General features: G+C 36.7%; 1 protein-coding gene across 1 annotated transcript in view; it reads right to left on the bottom strand.

The window, feature by feature from the left end:
* HERC2 (E3 ubiquitin-protein ligase HERC2) overlaps positions 1-25859 on the bottom strand; it is a 971627-nt gene that overhangs the window by 118513 nt on the left and 827255 nt on the right. Inside the window, exons 71-73 of the mRNA XM_090372402.1 lie at positions 23949-24202; positions 22116-22255; positions 11373-11468 (exon numbers count right to left, since the gene is read on the bottom strand). Coding sequence (XP_090228528.1) covers positions 11373-11468; positions 22116-22255; positions 23949-24202 — 490 coding nt within the window. The remainder of the gene's footprint in view (positions 1-11372; positions 11469-22115; positions 22256-23948; positions 24203-25859) is intronic.

Below are 25859 nucleotides of genomic sequence, written 5' to 3'. Positions count from 1 at the left end.
GGCCAATGGTGAGCATACTTGTCGCATCAACGGTTGTGGTGAACGGCTGACTCTCAATGACAGCTCAATATCACTAAGGCTACCTTAAGGGTTTGGGAAAACCAATAGGAGGGGGAATCATCACAAATCATTTAAAAAATGTGACTACGATAAAGCAGTACTAGAGTTAAAAGCTCATACATACCTTAGGACTTTAAAAACTTAAAACTTTTTACTAAAATTTTGAAATTTGATCATTTAGCCCTGTTCTATCATCTGAAATTCAAACTTAGCAGGACAGGTTAATACCCCTGTCCCAAGGATGCAGATCACCACTATCTAGACAACACTTAAGTCTATACCTCTAGAGTCCATACTCTCCTGCACCATAAAAATTTCTTATTCTCAAACACTACAGCAGAAAAAGATATTATCATTAATAAAGGCATATGATGCAAGAAAGCAAACTTATACAGCATCAGCTAAAAAAAAAAACCTTTCCCATTTCACCCATCCATTTGCTCAAAAAAGTTTGTCCAGTTCTTCCTTGAATTTATTTAAACTATCAATTTCCGCAACGGCTGATAGAAGTTTGTTCTGGCAATCAACCACCCGCCAGCTAAAGGAAAATTTCCAAACATATATTTTATGACTGTCTTTCCTCAATTTGAATTTATGTCTTCTCAGAATTGAATCAATTTGAATTTATACTTCCTCTTGCTCAATCCTCTTACTATCACGGTAACAAAAAGTCTCAGTGCTGGTCATGTTCTTAAAATAGACACTACACCTTCACCTCTGGCAAAAAGGCATAGGTGACCTGCCCCATATCAGAACTGTCTCATTGTTCTTGCCACAAGGCATCAACAACTTATTGAAATTTTTAACTTTGTCCTTAAAATCAGCCTTCAAGTACTCTTTCTGAATACTAGACAAGTTCTGAAGCAAAATATTTCCATGGATCTATTAACCTTAGTAGAAAATTCTAAAGTCCTTTTCATTATCAGCAAATTGATTTGTTGATACCCAGCCAATATTTTGTAATGTCACTGGAAACGGCTCTTCAGGCCCAAGTTACCCCAGAAGAGCCAATATTAAACACGCTGTGCTAATATTAATACTTTCTAATGGCAGAATTCTTAATCCAAATGTCACACATTCCACATCTATATACCAGCATGGAGATAAATATACTTATAAAACAAATCAAAAGATTGCCTTTTACTTCACATTCAACTCTAATTACTTTCTTCCATTTAGAGTATACTGTTCTTATTTTTTAATTTAGATGTTTTATACAAGACAAGAAGGATGTTTTGGCATGTTTTTTGCATGCCAAAATATTTAATTATTGGGATAGACCATACAGGACTATGGAGAAGATGTACTGTTGGATAATTATTCTGACTCAGGATACCTATAAAACATCATAATTTCTATTTTATTAATGAATATTTTCATTATACATATTTCCGACCAATGTTCCACTTTGATCACAGCATTTCTAGCTCTCTGTTCTAACTACAGATGAGATTTTCTATATATAATTATTATCAAATCATCTGCATATGATATGACATCAATTCAGTTAACAGGAGAGAATGTTTCTACAGGGGTGAGATACACCTTAAATAGAAAGGGTGCAAGAATATTTGCTGATGCTATTGAGGCAGTGTTAGGTGGGTTGGAAAACTGCTAGATTGGGGGGATTCACAGACTGATAGATTAACAGTATCCGCAGGCAGAAGTGAAAGTGATTCTTGCACTGCTTTTAAGGTTGCTCATTCCACAATGACAGATGGAATGAGCAACAGCCTGGATAGCTAGGCACTAGGGATTTCAAGGACTGCTTGGAGTCATCAAGGAACAAGTAAATACATGGATTGTGTTAAGGTAACTGAGAGTAAGAACAGGTGCATGTATACTTGCATGTACATCAATGCTAGGAGAGGAGCAAGTAAATAAATTTTATGAATTTCAGGTGCTGGTTAAAACATCAAATGCAGATATTGTTGGGATATCAGAGACATGGTGCCACACCAAGATAAGGAATGCAGAATTGGAATTTGGAAAGTACAATGTGAACAGAAAGGATAGAAATGGGTGATGTTGTTAGATAAGAAACACGCAAAATCTGAGGACGTGCATCCAGTTCACATGGGTGGACAGTGCAGCGATGAGACAGTTTGGTGTAACACAAGCAGTGGGAAAACCAAGTTGAGAGTAGGAGTGTGTTATAGGTCTAATGACTCTGATGAGAACAACGAACAACTGTATGGAGAAATACAGTGGGCCAGTAAATCAGATTGTCTTATAATGGGGGATATTAACTTCCCAGAAATAGACTGGAACTTGTGGGTTGGTCACACAAACACACACTAGCAAGACTCTTCTAGATTTATTGGATGACTGTTTTCTACAGTAGGATGTTTGAGACGCAACCAAAGGAAGTAATTCTCTTGATCTGATTATCAGCAGTGATTAATCATGCATTAAGAATCTGCAGATAAAGGAACCACTATGTGGTAGTGATCACAGTGTACTGATGTGGGATTTACTTAAAGATGTAACTACCATCAGGGGTAAAGGGGAAGAGTTTTTGCTTTCATAAAAGTGACTACAGTGGTCTCAGAGATTTTTTAAAATTCTATACAGTGGGACCAACTGATGGTGTTACCAACAGCAAATTCTAAATAGGAAGCATTCAAGGAATTAATCTTGGAAGCTACTAGGCTTTTCATACCAACTAAGAAATACTGTGCAAGGTTCAGGCCTAAATGGATGCCAGGTGAACTAATGAGACTCGTGGCAGAGAAGAAAAATGTATGGGACACATATAAATTATCAGGAGACACAGATGCCTATGGTAGATATAAGATAGTCTGTAATCAAGTCAAAAAGGATGTTGGGCAAGCAAACGCAGATTACGAGAGATCTTTGGCAAAGGATGCAGGGAAAAACAATAAAGACTTCTTTACTTATGTAAACTCTAGAGGAAGGGGATGAATCAGATTGGTCCACTTGGCATTGACGATTCAATTGTTGATGAATCTGCTGAGATAGCTGACAAACTGAATGATTACTTTGCATCTACATTCACATATGAGGAAATCTGTAAGGAAGTGGAGGCCAGAAGCTTATCAAATTCTGGCAGGGAGATAAATGATTTCCTAATAACTGAGAGCAAAGAGGGTGAGAAATTCTAGAAATTGAATATAAGAAAGGAAACTGGGTTCGATGGGATCTATCCAGTTACATTAAAGGAAGCAGCAAAGGAAGTAAGCAAATCCTTAGCCATAATTATGAAAGTTTCCTTGGAATCAGGGAAGTCCCCCATGGATTGGAGATGGGCAAATGTGTCCCAATTCACAAAGGGGATTAAAGGGTGACAAGTAATTACAGACCTGATTAGTTTAACTTTGTTCCAGGGAAAACAATGGAGTCACTGGTTAAAGAAGCAATGTAGGATCATCTAGACAAGACTGCATTTATAGTTCAGACACAACATGGGGGTTTGTTAAGGGGAAGTCGTATGTGAAAAATGTGATTGGATACCATGATGTGGTTACAAAGGAACAGGATGCAAAAAATAATTTTGATATCATATACTTCTATGATATTAGCATAGGCATGTGATGCAAGAAAGCAAGCACATACAGAATCAGCAAAAAAAAAAAAAAAAATTGTTTCCCATTTCACCCATCCATTCATTTCAAATGTTTGTCTAGTTCTGCCTTGAATTGATTTAAGCTATCACCTTCAACAATGACAGATGGAAGTTTGTTCCAGCAATCAACTACCCACTGGCTAGAGGAAAATTTCAGAAAAGATATTCGACAACTGTCTTTCCTCAATTTCAGTTTATGCCCTCTCAGGTTTGTAATACAAGCAAAAGCAAGAATCCCATCAACATTGAGCCTGCTCAATCCATTCAAGGCCTTATACACCTCAATCAGATAGCCTCACAGGTAGTCTCCAGATGCTACAATCTGCAGAATTTAAGCCTTTATACGTAAGAGCAGGATCATCTAGACAAAGGGGATTAAAGGGTGACACGAGTAATTACAGACTTGTTAGTTTAACTTCGTTCCAGGGAAAACAATGGAGTCACTGGTTAAAGAAGCAATGCAGGATAATTTAGACAAGACTGCAGTTATAGTTCAGACACATGGGGATAAGAGCACCCCTTTGTTCCCCTCATGGGTCTTATTACCCTTTTCTGTACTCATTCTAGGAACCCTATATCCTTCCTAAAATGAGGTTTCCAGACCTGTACGAGTGCTCAAGGTGTGGCCTGACTATTGCCTTATGCAAGGGGATAATCACCTCCGTATCCCTGCTTGCAAAATTCCTGTATATCATTGACAAGACCCCATGACTATTTCGGCAGCCCGTCTGCACTGTTCAGAAAACTTCATATCTGACTGCACAATATTCCCAGGTCTCTTTCATTTTGCACTATCCTGATTGTAACACTACCCAGTTGATACATTTCTCTAGGGTTAATGCTGTCCATATACAGTACTTTGCATTTGTCAATGTTAAACTTCAGTTGCCACTTCTCAGCCCGTCTGCCCAACTTTTCTAGACCCTGTTGTAGCAGCATACTGTCATTACTGTTATTAACAACCATCCCAACCTTTGTATCATCTGAAAAAAATCAAAGGACTTCTATGATTTTAGGAAAGCTTTTGATACTGTTGCACTTGGAAGACTACTGTACAAATTGGAGCAGTATCTCATTAAGGGCAAGTTGCTACAATGGATTTTCTAGGGGGATTGCCGCGGTTATTTTTAGTTGCAATTATTTTTATAGGAAATTTCACCATGAAGGTTTTCAACACTTATTTATTTCAATATGGCTACACTGCAATATTCTACTAGTGGTTGTAACACTGATTTTTGATAAATGAAAGGAACTGACTTAAGGTCCACCTCAGCGGATACTTAAAAAATATTAAAAGCCCATCATGTTCATACATATTAGACATTTTATATTATTTTAATTATTTGATATGGCGGGCCTTTAATATTTTTTTCAAATGGTTGAGTGGGATAAGAGAGAGGATGGTAATCAGTGGACACTGCTTTTCATTGACTAATGTTATTATTGGAGTACTCTGGGGTTTGGTGTTGGGCCCATTGTTGTTTTCTGTATTTATCAATGATATTGATGAAGGTATATCAGGGTTAATACCTAAGTTTGCAGACAATACAAAGGTTGGCAGGGTTGTTAATGACAGTAATGATAGTATACTACTGCAACAGTATCTGGAAAAGTTGGGCAGATGAAGTTTAACATTAACAAATGTAAAGTACTGCATGTGGGTAGCAGTAACCCCAGAGTAACGTATCAACTGGGTGGTATTATACTCAGTGTAGTGGAGAATAAAAAAAGACCTGGTGGTAACTGTGCAGTCCGATATGAAGTTGTCTGAGCAGTGCAGACAGGTTGCAAGAGTAGCTCAAGGGGTTTTGTCAATGATACATGGGAATTTTGCGAGCAGCGATAAGGAGGTGATTATCCCCATGTATAAGGCAATGGTCAGGCCACACCACACCTTCAGTACTGTGTACAGGTCTGGAAGCCTCATTTTAGGAAGGATGTAGATTTCCTAGAAGGTGGTAGATGACTCTCATCGATTGATGCAATACCACCACTTTGCTTATTGAGGCTACAGACTAAACCCATGTTTAGTCTGTAGAACAAAGTTTCTGGCATCCCCCCCCCCATACTTCTCTTTCGACCCATGCACGGTACTAAGTACTATAGGTTTTGATACCTTTCGTGTTTGGGGTTTTCATTTAAAAAAAAAAAAAAACGAGTACAGAGAAGGACGATAAGACTAGTGAGGTGAACAAAGGGGTGCTCTTATGAAGAAAGGTTTAAGTTCTGCAGATTGCAGCATCTGGAGACTAGGGACCTGTGAGGTGATCTGACTGAGGTGTATAAGGCCTTGAATGGATTGAGCAGGCTTAATGCTGATGGGATTCTTGCTCTTGCTTGGATGCCAAACCTGAGAGGGCATAAGCTGAAATTGAGAAAAAGTTGTTGAATGTCTTTGCGGAAATTTTCCTTTAGCCAGCAGGTAGTTGATTGCTGGAACAAACTTCCATCTGTCGTTGTGGTAATTGATAGCTTAAATAAATTCAAGGCAGAAGAACTAGACAAACATTTGGAATGAATGGATAGGTGAAATGGGAAGGTTTTTTTTTTTTTTTTTTTTTGGCTCATGCTCTATAAGCCGGGTGCCGAAACTGGGGGTCGCAAAGTGATTTTTGGGGGATCGCCGCAGTTATTTTTAGTTGAAATTATTTTTATAGGAAATTTCACCACGAAGGTTTTCAACACTTATTTTTTATTTCAATATGGCTACACTGCAATATTCTGCTAGTGGTTGTAACACTATTTTTGATAAATTAAAGGAACTAACTTAAGGTCTACCGCAGCAGATACTTAAAAAATATTAAAAGCCCGTCATGTTCATACATATTAGACATTTTATATTATTTTAATTATTTGCTATGGCGGGCCTTTAATATTTTTTTCAAATTTCCACCGCAGCAGACCGTGATTCCATCTGTCGTTGTGGAAGTTGATAGGTTGAATAAATTTAAGGAGGAACTGGACAAGCATTTGGAGGGAATGGTGTGATTTTTTTTTTTTTTTTTGGCTGATGCTGCATAAGCTCATACACTTGCTTTCTTGCATCACATGCCACTACTACTACTACTACTCCGTAAAAATAAATTATACAAATGCAGCATTATCATTAGAATAAAATTCTATGTTACAAATAGTAAACTGAAAAAAATATTCACTATGATGCAAAATTCAATATCAAAATTCATTTTTAATTAGTGTCTCGATGTTTGAATAACAGACTGTCAAATACGGACCGACGAATAAAGGTGAGTTGCTCTCTTAACGTAGTTGAATCACCCCGTACGTTTTGCTGATGCTGCCATGTTTGCAATGATCTAATTCAATAATGTCTGCATTGGGCCGTCTAATGCAAACTGGCACGAACTTAGTTCACCAATAGTCAACCACCTTTAGTTGGCACCATGATAGAAACCAGCCACTCACTGTCTAAAGAGCATCAGTAGGTCGTTTTTTGGCAAAAAAAAGAATTAATTTTTATTTATATTTTCAGAAATCCGTACCCATGGAGAAAAAACATAAATATTCAGAAGACTATCTAAAATTTGGCTTTGCCACCTTGATCAGCAATGGCATAGAGAAGCCACTCTGCACTTTGTGCATTGTTGTTCTCAGTGCTGAATTTATGAAACATTCAGAACTGAAACATCACTTAGAGACAAAGCATTCAGAACATACTAAAAAGGATTTGGAGTTCTTTCGATGCCATGAAACTGGTCTCGGACGTAGTAGTAGTAGTAGTAGCATGTGATGCAAGAAAGCAAATGTAGGAGCTTATGCAGCATCAGCCAACAAAAAAAAAAAAAAATCACACCATTCTCTCCAAATGCCTGTCCAGTTCCTCCTTAAATTTATTCAACCTATCAACTTCCAAAACGACAGATGGAAGTTTGTTCCAGCAATTAACCACCCGCTAGCTAAAGGCAAACTTCCGCACATATATTCTACATCTGTCTTTTCTTAATTTCAATTTATGCCTTCTTAGGTTCGTAATCTGAACAAGTGGAAGGATCCCATCAGAATTCAGCGTGCTCAACCCATTCAAGGCCTTATATACCTCAATCAGATCACCGTGCAGGTGCCTAGTCTCCAGCCACTGCAATTTGTAGAACTTAAGCCTCTCCTGGTAAGAGGATCCCTTCATTCCCCTCACCAATCTTGTTGCCCTTCTCTGTACACGCTCAAGTAAATCTACATCCTTCCTAAAATGAGGCCTCCAGACCTGTACGCAGTACTCAAGGCGTGGCCTGACCATTGCCTCATACAGAGGGATAATCACCTCTTTTTCCTGCTAGCAAAATTCCTATATATCATTGACAAAACCCCATGACCTGCCCTGGCAGCCTGTCTGCATTGCTCAGAAAACTTCATATCTGCCTGCACAATTACTCCCAGGTCTTTTTCATTTTCTACCACCTTAAGTGTAGTACCACACAGTTGGTACGTTTCTCTGGGGTTACTTCTACCCATATGCAGTACTTTGCATTTGTCAAGGTTAAACTTCAGTTGCCACTTCTTAGCCCATCTGCCCAAATTATCTAGATCCTGTTGCAGTAGCACACTGCCATTACTGTCATTAACAACCCTGCCAACCTTTGTATCATCTGGAAACTTCGACATTAAGCCTGATATACCTTCATCAATATTATTGATAAATATACAAAACAACAGTGGACCTAACACCGAACCCTGTGGGACACCACTAATAACATTAGTCCAAGAAGAGCAGCACCCATTGATTACCACCCTCTGTCTTCTTCCACTTAACGATCCTTTTATCCATTGTAGCAACTTACCCTTAATACCATTCTGCTCCAATTTGTACAATAGTCTTCCATGTGCAACAGTGTCAAAAGCTTTCCTGAAATCCAAATATATGATATCAAAATTATTTTTTGCATCCAGTTCCTTTGTAACCACATCATAATATCCTATCAAATTTGTCAGACAAGACTTTCCCTTAACAAACCCATGCTGTGTCTGAATTATTGCTGCAGTCCTGTCTAGATGATCCTGCAATGCATCTTTAACCAGCGACTCCATTATTTTACATTATTTTACGTCAGAGACTTGATCCTACAGGAAGTTTTCTGCACAGTGCACAGCAGTGTAAGCATCATATGAAGTCACATTGGAAATTGCCAAACAAATTAAAAATCCTTACACGATTGGAGAAACAGTCATCAAACCCCGCATGTTGAAGATGGTGAAGTTAATTCTTGGGGAAGCCTGCGACAAATATCTCTGTCCAATAACACTATTCAGAGATGCATTTCAGATATGTCCATAGATGTGAAAGAGCAGGTTTTGAATGAAATCAAAGTTTCTCCATTGTTTTCTTTTCAAGTTGATGAATCAATGGATGTAAGTTCATGTTCTCCGTTGCTTGTCTTCGTGAAATATATTCATTCAGATGACATCAAAGAAGAGGTTCCTGTTTTGTAGTGCACTTGAAACTACTACAAAAAGTGAAGATATTATGGAGAAGATAAATATCTTTTTTGAAACTGGAGGACTACAGCGGGAAAACGTCTGTCGGGTTTGTACAGATGGAGCATCAGCTATGATAGGGCCAAAGTCGGTCTTTCAGACAAAAGTGAAAGAACTTGCTCCCCAAGCAAAGGGCATTCACTGCATCAATAACCAATATGCTCTTGCCAGTAAGATTCTTCCAGCTCCTATGCAAGAAGTATGTGATTCTCTGATCAAAATTGCGAATTACATCAAATCTGGAGCCCTCAACACCCATCTGTTTAAAGAACTCTGTAAAAATATTAATTCCTGATCACCAGGTTATTCTTTTCTACATTGCTGTATACTGGTGGTCGAAAGGAAATGTTGTCAATCGTGTCTTTGAGTTGAAAGATGAAATCAAGTTGTTCCTGGAAGTGCAAGGGAAACATGACCTTGTGGCTTACTTTAATGATGAAGCTTGGAAGAAAAGAGTTGTTTACTTAGCAGACATTTTAGACCAGTTAAATAAGCTGAACCTGAAACTTCAGGGTAAGGAAACACACATTATCCAATTTCAAGACAATCTTTAGGCATTTGTATCCAAGCTGCAAAACTGGCGTAGGAAAGTAAATCTTGGAAACATTGCCACGTTTGAAAAACTCAACAGTTTGGTAGAGGAATCTGAAGGTGAACTGGATGAGAATCTGAAGGAGATTACTGGGCATCTTGAATCTCTTGAAAAGGAATTTCAGCAGTACTTCCGTGAGCTCACAGAAGAAACTGCACTGGTACGAAATCCATTCTGTGGTTCCCTGAATGTAACAAGCATTCCTGATGAAGCACAGGATGAATTCTTGGATCTGAGGAACGATTCCTTGGTACGTAATTTGTTTTATGAAAAATTGCTGACTCAGTTCTGGTGTGTTATGCATCAGTCATATCAGTCATGAACCTGAAACCTCAGGGTAAGGAAACACACATTATCCAATTTCAAGACAATCTTTAGGCATTTGTATCCAAGCTGCAAAACTGGCGTAGGAAAGTAACTCTTGGAAACATTGCCATGTTTGAAAAACTCAACAGTTTGGTAGAGGAATCTGAAGGTGAACTGGATGAGAATCTGAAGGAGATTACTGGGCATCTTGAATCTCTTGAAAAGGAATTTCAGCAGTACTTCCCTGAGCTCACAGAAGAAACTGCACTGGTACGAAATCCATTCTGTGGTTCCCTGAATGTAACCAGCATTCCTGATGAAGCACAGGATGAATTCTTGGATCTGAGGAACGATTCCTTGGTACGTAATTTGTTTTATGAAAAATTGCTGACTCAGTTCTGGTGTGTTATGCATCAGTCATATCCAAATGTCACCATGCTTGCCTTTTGAGTTTTACTTCCATTTGCCTCTACATATATCTGTGAGAGAGGATTTTCAGTGCTTCTTCATATCAAAACAAAGGTAAGAAACAGACAATGTTGAGGATAACATGAGGTTGGCTTTAACAAACACTAAGCTGCGAATGTTGAAGCTGGCTGCCCAGATGCAAGTACAACCATTGCATTAAATATTAGGTTAGAATTATATTCTGAAAAAACTATTTTTAATGTATTTTCTTTACCCTATTAAAAATGCCTTTTTATAAAAATTTTGCAGGGTCGCAGTTTACTTGGCTATTATAAAAGGGGGTCGGACACGAAAAAGGTTGGGAAACACTGCTCTATAAGCTTTGCATCGTATGCCTCTACTAATGCTAATGCTAAAAAGAGGAAATTTGGTTTCTGTCAGAATCTGGTTGTTTGTTCTATGTTTCTTTGAATGAATGCAGCTAATTACTATCTAACGTATTACTATACAGCATTGTTCAGTTATGTTCAGATAAATGGATCTCATTACTTACATATAAGAACTGTATCTGTCAAACTTTTCAAGTTTGAAAGTTACTCTACAATACATTACTCTGCTCTCTTTCAACTGCCACCAACTACTATTACATTTTTCCGAATAAGAGATCTCCTGTTACTAATATTTTATGTAGTTAAATCATTTAGTTAATTTGATTTGGAAGTTTCACTTTATATGGACTTGGGATAATTCTCTGTTCGGATCTGATTTTGCAAAATTTACTGTAAGAAGTTTTTGAAATATTAAGCAAATGGGAAATAAGCATAAAGCAGTAAAAATTAATGTCATTTATCATAGTATTCATCCCTGCCAAATTTAAACAGGTGAATTCAGAGATCGTAATAACTCTGGTAATAATTAAAGATCAAAATATACCTTGTAAAGATGATACCAGCCTAGGTCTCTGAATTGCATTAGTAGTTCCATCACCAAGTTGCCCTTCATCATTATCTCCCCATGTGTATACTTCACCTGTAAAAAGAATTTAGAAAATTTCATGAATCTTGACTTGCTCATATATAAACTACATAATCTGAATTTATGTAATAAAAAAAATGAAATTATAATATTTACCATGGAAATCATTGTTACGTTAACTGAAGAGTAAACTTTATAATGTCAGCAGCTACCAACTATCTTTCGATATCCTTAAATATTTTTTACTTTTTATAAACATTTTTCTAAATAATAGTTGAACATGAATAATGAGAGATGCACATAAGCATATAGTATGTATAATATTTATCAAGTAGACTTTCAACAGTCAGTAATAACTTGAAAGTCTATTTGTTTTAAACATCATTATGCTTCACCAGACTGTTATGCAACAACATAAAACATTCGTTATTACGCCTTTCAACTTCCATATTATGGAAGTTGAAAGGCATAATAATGAAAGATACTTTGTTCCAACCCACCTCACCAATTATTGCTGCTGAGATTCTTCCTTAACAGCAGTAAGCAAATTATAAAGAGGTTAGGGTGAAATGCAGGGATTACAAATTCATTTGTAATCCCTGCTTTTCTGAGCCTCATCGCTTTATAACTTGTTTATAAAGATCAAAAAATGTTTTATGTTCCTAGTTTTCATAAGATTTTGGAAAGCAGCACTAAAAAATATACTTGCTGAGAGTACCTTTTTTCTTCTGCCCGTTATGTGTATTTGTACAATAAAATGAAAATCACTAACAGAATATTTTATGAACCCACTGAGATAACTTTATGTTCTTTACTTGAATAATTTTGATTAGTGTGACATTTGAAACTAAATGTGAAACTTAACGAAAAACTAAATACAAGTCAAGCACAAAAAATTCTTTAATTTTTTGTATTTTCAAAAATTTATAATTTTTTAAAATTTAAAATTTTAAAAAAAAAATATAAAGCAGAATTTTGTGTATCAGGACTTCCCATCTTATCAAGGACTACATGGCAAATGAAAAGAAAGGACAAAGAATTTCAATCATTTCTAAATCCCACAATTGGTAGAGTTCAGAGGCTGCCCTGCCACTCTATACTATGACAACCTGAACAATGGAGCACCACTGGAATATGACTTGAAATATCAGAATGAAAATATCTCATTGGAATTAACTATTTGTGAGTGTAAAAAATTAATAAAGAAAAATAACTAAATGAATAAATAACCTAAATAAAATAACTGTTGAACCTGAATAATGTTTTGTAATCAGCCTAGTTGTAATTACATGAAACTGTAAACAACCTTCAAATTTGAACAGAAATAATAATTATTTATTAATTAAATGAGAATTAGACAGCATAGGCCTTAGATAATAGCAAAATAAGACAATTATCTGAATGCAATTAGTCATACTGTCTTTTCATTGGTGCTATCTGAATCTTATCAAAAAAATCTGCAAAACATTGAATATAATTCAGTTATAGTATAAAAATATGAACATTTTACAACACATAATCATAGAAAAAACACACAGGTAGTATGTCAGTTAATTGTGAGCAGTTCACCCTAACAGCGACTGATATTAACAGTCAGATTTGTAAACAGTCATCATGATTGGATGTTTCCTGGTGCAAAAAATTCTTTACATTTTTTAAAAAATCTGTTGAATGACTGTCAACAATGCTATGGCAATATAGACAATTGATCTTTATAGGATGTGAGCTTTGTATACAGTTTGGTAATCTAAAAGTTATTCTGACTCATGGAGAAATATTGGTTTTTGAATACAGGTATAAGAAAAGTATAAGAAAAGTGAAAATTGTGGAGCTACTGATGCCCACATACTGTTGGGCAAATTGTGGAGCTACTGATGCCCACATACTGTTGGGCATTTGGGGTGTGGGGAAGAATTTTATTTCTACTATGATGAGATAGTTTTTATTTTGTGTAATGCTTAAAAAAATCCCCTTCTTCCACCATGGCACTGCATTATTTCTTTCATGTTAAACTATTTCTGCTTAAAGAATGGCCCCTGAGTTGGAATGAAAAGGAACAGTGAACATAAAAGTGAGTGACATAGCTTTCCATCTTATCTCAGAAGGTCATTCATCTGACCTGAAATGTTCCAACATCAAAAGACAAGAGATGTTGGCACAAAGTATTCTGTACAAATTTTGTATAGAATCAAATTCATCCCATCATATCAACAGAATTAAAGACATTTTCATCATTCCTTCCAAATTCCCCACCACAACACTCAGCAGCTCCATTACTTTGGGCCCAAAGACCAACACTGCTCTGAGAGATTGGTGACTTTTAATTCACAAAACTGTATACAAATATAATCACATCCAGTGAAAATCAATTGTCAACACAATTATGTTTTAGTTTGTTTTAAAAATTTGGTAATTAATATTAGTCCCTGCTACAATGGATCGCAAACAGTTAACTAGTGTTTTGCATGCATGTTTTTCTATGGTTATAAAGATTACTTCTATGATCACTTCCCTGATTATTTTTTCAGGGAAGTAATCATAGAAGCTAACAGGCTTTTCATACCAACTAAGAAATACTATTCCAGAATTAGACCTAAATGAATGTCAGATGAACTGATGAGAGTTGTGACAGAGAAGAAAAATGCATGGGATGCACATAAATTATCAGGTGATACAAAAGCCTAGGATAGATATAAAGTAGTCAGTAATCAAGTCACAGAGGAGATTAGGCAAGGCTGATTACAAGAAATTTCTGGCAGATACAAAGACTTCTTTACTTATATTAACAGTAGAAGGAAATGGTTCATCACATTTGTCCAATTGATGTCATAGGTTTAAGTGCTGGTGATGCTGCTATGGTTGCTGACAAACTGTATAGGTATTTTGCATCTATATTCACACGAGTTTTTTTAGAGAGGAGAATGCCTGAAGTTCATTAAAATCTAACAGGAAGCTAAATGACAACGAAGAAGAAAGTGGAAGAAAAACCTAGCAGTGGAACATCTACCTTGTGAAGCCTATACCAAAAATTCAATCTCCTACTCTTCTTAAGCATTACCGGCCAATCTCCAACGCCTCAAGTCTTCTAAAACTCCTAGAGAAGGTACTTCTCCCCATTCTAACTAAACAACTTCTTCCACATCAGCCTCATCAAATCCACTACTCTCTTCCTCATAGATTCACTGCGACTAATCTCTTAGCCACCACCAGCTCTATCCTCTCTGTGTTTGAATCTCATGCAGAGCTTGCAGTCACCTATGTAGACCTCGAAGCAGCTTTCGACTCAATAAACGTTCCTGCAATGCTGAAGCTACTTTCAGACCATTATCAAATCAAGGGAGACACTCTAAAGTTCTTCACTTCACTCCTTCAAAATAGAATAAGCGGCTTACTGTCCACGGCCAAACATGAGTGATGTGTCTCTTCAGGCGTGCCACAGGGTGGTGTCTTGTCTGGGCTCTTGTTTACAGCACTTATCTCGCCGCTTGTTGAGTCCAGGCATGATATTCTATGTTATGCTGATGATATGAAACTCCTCACACTGATTTCTCCACATGATGATCTTCTCATGATAACAGCATCAATTAACAATATACTCCTGGAATTTGCAAACTACCTCAACCAGTTTGAACTAAAAATAAATCCAGAAAAGTCTGAATTTATATTCTCATTAAAGAAAACGCCTTCCTATATTCAGCCAACACTATGCAATTCCCCTATTCCCATCATCAAGAAACATACTGATTTGGGGGTTGTTTTTGATCCTAAGCTCTGCTTTGCTAACCACATGGAAAAGCTTCTCATCCAGGCAGCTCGACTCCGATGGATGGCCAAACAGCATTTGCATTATATTAATGAAGTAACGATCACCAGAAAATATATAAAAAGCACAGTACACTCTCTGCTTCTATATACTGCAGAAGTATGAGCATCTGCTGCCCCCAGCTCAATTCGACCACTCTTTTCTACTGAGTTTTGGCTCTTAAAACGGGCCATAAACAAACATAAACTTCCTCCACAGTTACAACTGAAATGGCCAGTTTGATAAAAATTCACAGGCTTCCCACACTGATTAGGGTGAAATGCCTTAACACAACTGTAAAAATGATCACTGTCAAGATCTTGGCACTATCCTTCTGGGACCTGTGCTCTTGGAGAGTCCCTCAGCCTTCCCTCAGAGCGACTTCAACTCTGTGCCCACATCTCAGCCGTCTCCACCTATCCGATAGGTTTCTGCCATTTCAGCTACTTTCATGTGCCCAGTCTGCCCCTGATCTTTCTCCTTGAAGCCTTAATGCCGCAAGCCAGCAATATGACACGAAGATGGCTTACTAGCCATCTTCATGTCATATGCAGATGTCAGGGTGGTTAATGACAGCAATCAAGATAGGCTCCTGAAACAAGATCTAGAAAAATTAGACAGATGGGCTGAGAAATGGCACTTGAAGTTTAACATTGACAAATGCAAAGTATTCCATATGGGTAGCAGTAATCCCAGATTGATATACCAACTGTGTGGTACTACACTCAGGGAAAATGAAATAGTGGAAAATGAAAAAGATGGGTAATTGTACAATCAGACATGAAGTTCTCTGGGCAGTGCAGACAGGCTGCCAGGAGAGCTCTTGGAGTTTTTTCAATGATATACAGGAACTTAGTTGGCAGGGATAAAGAGGTGATTATCCCATTACAGAAGGTTATGGTTAAGCCACATATTGAGTACTGCATACAGGTCTGGAGGCCTCATTTTAGGAAGGATGCAAATCTGCTGGAACAGGTGCAGAGAAGGGCAATAAGATTATTGAAGGGAACAAAAAGGGATGGTCTTAACAAGAAAGGCTTTAGTTCCTTTAGTTCTGCAAATTGCAGCATCTGGAGACAGGGCACCTGTGAGGTGATCTTACTGAGTTGTTTAAGGCTTTGAATGGATTGAGCAAGCCCAATGATGATGATATTCTTCCTCTTTCTCAGACTACACAAGTGAGGGAGCATAAAAACTACATATGAGAACCATTACTACTATTACAAAGTGATTGTATAGTCATCTAAATTAATGCATATTCTTAAAGCATGAAAAAAAAAAAAAACCGACTAGTTATTTTGAGAAACAAAATGATAGGAGGAGAAAATAAAGAAATTGTTCTTAGACCACAGGGTTATTTTAATAGAAAAGAGATAATAAAGAAAAAAAAAAAAAAACATGAAAGGAGAGAAACAATATGACTGAAAGAAACTCTCAAAGTAAAACAAAATCAATTTTCCATACACGTCCCACATCCACAGAGCTCCTCACAATAACCACAGAGGAGAAAACACTAACATATTTATGTACTGACCATCTATGTAGTCAATTTATGCAATGGCTATCCATAGTGAAAGCTGACAAGGGAAATACCACTGTCATCCTTGATACCTCTATATAAACTGAAAAATCCACAAAAACAGTCATATCAGCATATTCTACTATATGTTCCCTGGAAAAGATTAAAAAGAAACTATTGTCTACACAACCGTCAAATAGTCCCCCCCCAAAATATGAAACCTAATAATTCAGAACCACCAGTTATATTCTATAATATAAAAATCCCTTAAATGACGTAGGTGTCCAGTCAGATTCATTGTCGGGGCTGTACCATTTAGGCCAATAGTTGCCAACAGATCCACAGTCCTACCCCCTGGTTAGCAAAGGTAATACTGGGGTGGCAGAAGTCAAGAGAAAGCACTTAATTAATACTTTCAAAAATAAAAAGTTACTTTATATTTAATATATACAAAATATACTCAATACACATTATTCTTTTATCTTTAGTTTCATACTAAAAAAAAGAAAAGAAAACTGTAATAGTTAATCAGTTATCATTAGCTAACTGAAGGTTAGCTAATGATAAAAAACCTAATTTACTATGTAGATTAAGCATTCTTATTCCTAATTACTTAAATATTACACAGCTTAAAGTAAATACCATTAAGTCAAATGTCCACTGTTTTACCTGGTATAACATGCAAATACATTATAATGCTAAGGACAGCAAGTCAACAACAGTACTAACTTTTTTATGATCTTTAATAAAGGATACATTGTTTACTGTATGTGTGCTACTGCAACAGAATCTAGATAATTTGGGCAGATGGGCTAAGAAGTGGCAAATGAAGTTTAACCTTGACAAATGCAAAGTACTGCATATGGGTAGAAGTAACCCCAGAGAAACGTACCAACTGTGTGGTACTACACTTAAGGAGGTAGAAAATGAAAAAGTTCTGGGAGTAATTGTGGTCACATATTTGATGTTTTTTGAGCAGTGTAGGCAGGCTGCCAGAGCAGGTCATGGGTTATCATTGTCAATGATATACAGGAATTTTGCTAGTAGGGAAAAGGAGGTGATTATCTCTTTGCATAAGGCAATGGTCAGACCATGCCTTGAGTACTGAGTACAGGTCTGGAGGCCTCATTTTAGGAAGGGGAATGAAGGGATCCTCTTACCAAGAGAGGCTTAAGTTCTGAAAATTGCAGTGGCTGGAGACCAGGCACTTGCGCCGTGATCTGATTGAGGTGTATAAGGCCTTGAATGGGTAGAGCAAGCTGAATTCTGATGGGATCCTTCCACTTGTTCAGATTACGAACCTAAGGGGGCATAAATTCAAATTAAGAAAGGACATATGTAGAATAGTTGTGCGGAAATTTGCCTTTAGCCAGTGGGTGGTTAATTGCTGGAACAAACTTCCATCTGTCGTTGTGGAAGTTGATAGGTTGAATAAATTTAAGGAGGAACTGGACAGGCATTTGGAGGGAATGGTGTGATTTTTTTTTTTGGCTGATGCTGCATAAGCTCATACACTTGCTTTCTTGCATCACATGCCACTATTACTACTACTACTAACTTCGGTATAATATTTGATAAAAGACACACTAGTTGCTATGGAACTAGTATGGAGATCCCTACCTGTTCAGTCTGGCCTTGTTCATTATTCTCAGAAAGCTATATAATGTTACAAAAAATCTCAGGAGAAACATCCATAATATTAGATAGTCCCTCAGCAACTGCATGTAATGTTATTTCATGATGGAAAACTCCTTGACATGGTAACAATAAGATCTGATTGAGCCAAAAGAATTACATCCATTTAGGCCTAAATATTGTTCAAGGTTTAGGCCTAAATGGATGGCAGATGAACTAATGAGACATGTGGCAGAGAAGAAAAATGCATGGAATACATATAAATTAACAGGTGACACGGAAGCCTATGATAGATATAAGCTGGTCAGTAACCAAGTCACAAAGGAGGTTAGGCAGGTAATGGCAGATTACGAGAAATCTTTGGAAAAGGATGAAAAGAAAAACAGCAAAGAGTTCTTTACTTATGTAAACTCTAGAAGGAAGGGGATAAATCAGATTGGTCCACATGATATTGATGGTTCAACTTTTGATGATCCTGCTCGGGTAACTAACAAACTAAATGAGTATTTTGCATCTACATTCACACATGAGGAGTTATTCAGGGAGGGGAATTCACTTCTGGCATTCAGGGAGGGGAATGCCAGAGGTGAATTAAATTCTGGCAGTGAGCTAGATGATTTTGTAATAACTGAGAGCAAAGTGGAGGAAAAATTGTTGAAGTTAAACATAAGGAAGGTGCCTGGGGTGGACGGGATCTATCCAGTTATATTAAAGGAGGCAGCAAAGGAAGTAAGCAAACCCTTAGCCATAATTATGAGAGCTTTCTTGGACTAATGGAAGGTACCAATGGACTGGAGATGTGCAAATGTGACCCCGATTCACAAAGGAGGATCAAAGGGTGACACAAGTAATTACAGACCTGTTAGTTTAACTTCTGTTCCAGGGAAATTAATGGAGGCGCTGGTTAAGGAAGCACTGCAGGATCATCTACAGAAGACTTCAGTTATAGCTCGGACATAGCATGGGTTTGTTAAGGGGAAGTCTTGTCTGACCAATCTGATTGGATACTATGATGTGGTCACAAAGGAACTGGATGCAAAGAATAATTTTGATCTCATATATTTGGATGGCTTTTGATACTGTTGCACATGAAAGACTGCTGTACAAATTGGAGCAGTGTGGCACTGGAGGCAAATTGCTGCTATGGATAAAGGGATGGTTGAGTGGGGAAGACAGAGGGTGGCAATCAATGGACACTGCTCTTCGTGGACTAATGTTATTAGCCGAGTCCCCCAGGGTTCAGCGTTTGGTCCATTGTTGTTTTCTCTATTTATTAATGATATTGATGATGGTATAACAGGTTTAATGTCGAAGTCTGCAGATGATATAAAGGTTGGCAGGACTATTAATGACAGTACGCTGATGCAACAGGATCTAGAAAGGTTGAGCAGATGGGCTGGGAGGTGGCAACTGAAGTTTAACATTAACAAATGTAAAGTGCTGCATATGGGAAGCAGTAACACCAGAGTAACGTATGAACTGTGTTGTACTACACTGACAGTGGTAGCAAATGAAAAGGACCTGGGAGTAATTGTGCAGGCAGATAAGAAATTTTCTGAGCAGTGCAGACAGTCTGCAAGAGTAGTGCATGGTGTCTTGTCAATGACATATAGGAATTTTTCTAGCAGGGATAAGGAGGTGATTATCCCCTTGTATAAGGCAATGGTCAAGCCACACCTTGAGTACTGTATACAGGTCTGGAGACCTCATTTTAAGAAAGATGTAGAACTGCTGGAACAAGTACAGAGGAGGGTAACAAGATTAGTGAATGGAACAAATGGTTGCTCTTACAAATAAAGGCTTAAGTTTTGCAAATTACAGTGTCTGGAGACTAGGCACCTGCAAGGTGATCTGATTGAGGTGTATAGAGCCTTAAATGGTTTGAGCATGCTCAATGCCGATGGGATTCTTCCTCTTGCTCAGAATAATCACCTGAGAGGGCATAAATTCAAATTGAAGAAAGACAGTTGTAGGATAGATGTGTGAAAGTTTGCCAGTGGGTGGTTGATTGTTGGAACAAGCTTCCATCTGTCGTTGTGGAAGTTGATAGCTTAAATAGATTCAAGGCAGAACTACACAAACATATGCGAGTGAATGGGTGAAATGAGGAGTTTTTTTTTTTTTTTTGGCTGATGCTATATAAGCTTGCTTTCTTGCATCATGTGCCTTTACTAATGCTAAAAGAACTTTGTAATAGAACATAGGAAGAGTTAATGCACAAGTTCAATGCACTAACCTCAGAATTCAATAAACCAATTTAAAGTACTGTTTACAGAGACTTGATGCAGCTAAGTATCAAAATGTAACATGGGAGTACAGTAGCACTATTTTTGAGTTGACTGTGGTACAAGCACCAATCTGATTTTTAAGTATGATTAATGATTGCATTCTTTTAAAAATGTAATATAATTGTGAAAATGTAAAAAATAAGAAACAATGTTCCCTATAAACAATGTAATCTTTCTTTAAAATATCATAAATAGGTTGCTGTTTGAAAGTCTTTAATCACATCATAATGCAACATGTGATGGCCAAAATGATGCAAAGGACTTCCAGAGGATGTGTTGAAAGTTTAAAATGAGAGTGATGGATAAATGGTTATGGATTTGGCACCTTGCAAAACATCCAGTCACAGGAGTGCCATTAGCTGCATGTTTTCTGAACTCCATAAAGGTACCTATGTCTGTTGTTGTTATTGTTATTTTGGTTTTTAGGAGCATTAGCAACTAAGGCCATATTGCTCCGGGATATGCTGTGGTCATTCCCTGACCTTTCCGCATCCTTCGTATTTGGTGGTGACGGGCTCGAACCCCGGTCTAATCAAGAAGCGTGTGCTACGCACTGCTGCTCCTTCCCACCTGGCTACGGAGGCGCCACCTATGTCTGTGATATACTTGTAAAAGAACTTCTGCTGATGACCACAATACCACCTTCAAAGTCACTTAGGTCATAATGTTGTCCCATTCTCTTGCTCAATAGATCTACTCATCTTCTCAAATACACAATGTTCTTGAATATCTCAATATTGTCTGGGCAGTGCTTCCAACTCTTGGGTACTGTAGGATTCACCTTATATCTTCCAATAGCAGCTTAAGGTACAACAAATGTGTAAAAGTGATTTATGAAAAATAGTCCAAATCTTCAGTGGTTAACTCAGAGCCCAAGTTAAGTCCAAATGAGCCACTCTGGGATGTTTCAGGATTCTAGCATCTGGCTTAATATTGAGGACTACAAAATCTATTATTTGGAAAGAAGAATAGTGAGCTACTACTGATGAAATGTACCACACACTACATGCATATGCCTGTCAAAGGATACAAGATATAATCATTGCCAAAAGAGGTCCAATTCCATAAGGGAAACTATTACAAGTACTATAAATATAAGAAGATTAATTATACGATGTGTTGCAATTTAAACACACCCAAAGTCTATTTTATCGCCAAATTAAGTTCAAAGCAGATTGTCATCTAGACCTTTCTAATCACATTTGTGTGCTCTTTTAGACTTTTCTAATCACATTTGATATTTTAACATAATTCAAAAATATTTTGTTTTTTTATATTTTATAATTTTAAATTTGTTTGCATAATAAATTGCTTTTCTTTCAATGAAAAAGTTGTTCCTCATATATATATCAATATTTAAAAGCATCTAATCAATTCTATACATATAATTCTCCTCCATTTCCACATCAATTGATGTAAAGCTCCTACTTTCTTTATAAATGTACTTGCATAGTTACCTGTGTCAGTACATACTACACAATGAAGAGATCCTACTGCTATGCAGATTACTTTTTTTCCTTGAACAGCAGCAACCTTTCTAGGCCTTCTAACATGATCATCTGTTCCATGGCCTAAGCGGTGGTAATCACCTTTGCCCCTGTATTTAAAAGAAAATACTCTGTCTTAAGCAGTACATATTTCTTTGATAAATGCCACTCTTCTTTACAAAGATCAGTTGATAAATATAAAAGTATGAAATATTTAATTAATAATCCAATATATTTTATCTTTATTTACTTATTCAAGATAAGTATAATGAGAAATGCATTTTTCCAACCACACCATTCACTAACAAATACTTATGTTTACAAAAAAAGTATGCACACTAATTAATTATATATTAATTAATGAAGAAGAATCTGTTTTGTTAATATAAAATAGGCATCTCTCAAAGTTCATATCTTTAAAAAAAAAGTTTTGCCACAAAAACATTTCCCATGAATGCATTCTACAAACCATCTTATTTCTACCACCAGCTTGCAGTGACACTTGGTACAGTGGATCCATTAATTCATGCTGCTGTCACCATAAATCATACCTCACCCTGGTCTTGCCATTGCAATAGAACTGGAACTAGAATTTGTAGGCAGGCAAACTTTTTTCTCCATCTCAAATGTTCATATGTCCAGTGTTAGTATTCCTGTGCCCATTGCACCTGTAGTTGCTTGTTTTTGGCTGACAAGACATCATCTGCTGCTATACCTCATCCATGACATGGAAGAGGTATAGCAGCAGATGATGGATAGTGCTCATCTAACAGACAAGCACTATACATCTTCTGCCTATGGAGGGTGAAGACAATTCTTTTCATCCTCCATTGGCCACTTACATCAACAAACTTCTCCAGCCACAGGAGTGCCATTGGCCGGACTATTCTGTCTGACACACACACACACACACACACACACACACACACACACACACACACACACACACACACACACACACACACACACTATCTGACTACTTCCTTTATATAGTCTGGTATTTACATGGCTCAGCTTCTGATGAAGTGGGTGACAGATTTCTTGGATGAGAGAGATGTACAACACATAAAACAATACTGCATAAATGTTCAAAATTACAGATAATCGAGCAGAGAATATTTAAGGTTTTTATTAGTCTTTAAATATGAAAGCTTTTAATGACATGGATTTTTAAGGAAACATTTTTTAATAAAAAGAGCTTCATTTATTCTCGAGAGTAATTTTTCTGCATTGCATTTACACTGGACATAGTCTGTAAGTAATCTGATCTAAAACTAGGTTGATGATATTTGTTTCAAAAGAAACAGCTGTACTATGAATGTAAAGATGTGTTTCAAGTATCATGCAAGCTGAATATGGTATGGGAGAGTTGCATTTATCAAATTTCTGGCCAAAAGGTTATTTTTTTTTTATTATATTTAGCTTATTCTGTATTTTTTAACTATATCATTATGTGATGTACTAGACACTTCCGTTTACAAATGGTTGCTTCCTTTTACAAATGGTTTATACATTGGAGATAGGTTTTTATCTTATAGATGTAGATGCATATATCATTTATATATAGGTGGATAAATGGGACAAGTGTGAATTAAGTGGGGAGTTATGTTAAAAAGGAATAATATTTATAAAAATATATTACTCCTCTTCAATATAACTCCCATAAAAAGGAGGAGATACATATATTTAAAAATCTGTTCCTTTTTTGATAATCCTTCATTGCACCCAAAGAAATAATCAATATCATATCATTTTACTTCTATAGAGAGTGAAGTATCATTCACTAGATGATAAAATTCTTACCATGTATACACACTACCAGAGCGAGTAAGAGCCACAGAAAATTGAGAACCACACTCCACTTTTATAACTCCCATTCCTTGTAGTGAGTCAATCTTCAAAGGAATCTTACATCCATCACTACCTCCTCGGCCAAGTTTGCCATAATCACCATCTCCCCAGGACCACACACTGTCATCATCTGTAATACATAGTGTTTGGGCATCACCACTTCCACAGGCAACATCAATTACACAAAATTTAGTTAAAGCTTCCACCTATAACAAAAAAAATAATAATAAAGTAAAAATATGGAATTATCTATCATTCCAATTTTTAAGAGCAATAACTATAAAATGCTAATTTAATAAAAAATAACAAAGGTTAGTGACCTGTTATCACCAAAAAAATCTTAATTGTAATCTTCAAACTTTCAAATTCTGACTGGTGCACCTCTTGATTCCCATAATCTCCTTAACTGTTTATGCACCTATTAAACCTGTCTACTAAACTTTTTTTTAAATATACTGGCTGCAAAAGTATTTTAGTTATTCCTGTTAACACCATAGGTCATCCTGCATCACAGTATCATCCACCTGGAATTGACATTCTGTTAGATCACTTTTAAGTTTATAAAAGACATGGAAGTATTAACAAAGCAACAAAAGTCTGGGCTATGTGGAGTGGGACTAAAGCACTTCTCACAGAAGTTTGAAGTGTTGTAGCCTCACATAGGTCCACAGATCAATCTGGAAATTGTTTAAGTATTGAGACAGAATTAACTGGATATAAATGAGATTTGAATCAAGGAAAAAAGAAAAAAATCCACAACAATGAGTTTCCCAATGCATTAAAAATAGTTGGATTTTTTTTTTCAGTTAATGATAAGTTTTCAATGCGTACTATTGTTTAATCTCTAGTTTATAATGCCAGCATGTCACAAACCATATAATATGGATGAAGAATATAATTCTTTCAGTTTCATAATGCATCAGATTCTCCAGCTTCACTGATCATTCTTACAAGATCAAATCTGTATGAGTCCACAAAAAATTAACTGCATTGCTGCTATATCAGTTGATAAAAACAGTTAAAATAAAGTTGTTGGCAGTTTTGTTAGTTTTGTTTTTGTGCCAAAACAACTACGGCAATGTGGCAGTGAATTCTGTCTTCTGCACATATTCTATGATTGGATGGTAATTTTCTCTGCAATAAAAACACTTTGGGGGGGGGGGGGTTGTCACTCATCAACCAGTGTCAAAAAACTCAAAAATTCGCCCCATCTTTATGGGATTGAAACTCCTATCTTTTTCTCATTGTAAGACAGCAATCAAAGCTACAGTGCTACTCATTATTAAAAATTAAAATCTTATTACAAATCTTATTATTGACATTAGAGAAAATGTTATTACTATGAATAATGGGATGGTTGAGTGGGAGAAAGCTTAGAGTAGTTTTCAATGTCTTAATGTTCTTGTTTATATTCCAGCACAACTACCATGTCAGAGAAATTTGCTAAAATAAGAGAAATACTTATTTTTACAAAATTAATGAAAATTCTTTTTCAAGCTCATGTGACACTGCTCAATACAATCATCAACTGTATTTAGCAGTGTCATATGAGTTTGAACCACAGTTCATTCAAAGCATATGTACTTCTGCACCCTTGTGCCTGACCACTCAGCTATGTTGGGCTGTGCAGTTCAATGGGCACTGCCCTTCTTTGACTAATATTATTAGTGGAGTCCCCCAGGGTTCAGCACTGGTCCATAGCTGTTTTCAATATTTATTAATGATACTGATGAAGGCATTATCAGGCTTAATGTCTAAGTTTATAGACGATACAAAGGTTGACAGTGTGGTTAACAATAGTAATCACAGTAAGCTACTGTAACAAGATCTATTATTATTATTATTATTGGGTTTTTAGGAGCA

The sequence above is a fragment of the Mastigoproctus giganteus genome, chromosome 1 (assembly GCF_048544385.1).
Source record: "Mastigoproctus giganteus isolate SK-2022 chromosome 1, ASM4854438v1, whole genome shotgun sequence".
Taxonomy (NCBI): Eukaryota; Metazoa; Arthropoda; class Arachnida; order Uropygi; family Thelyphonidae; genus Mastigoproctus; species Mastigoproctus giganteus.
The sequence above is the reverse complement of the archived record's forward strand: the minus strand, read 5'-3'. Positions and strand labels throughout refer to the sequence as shown.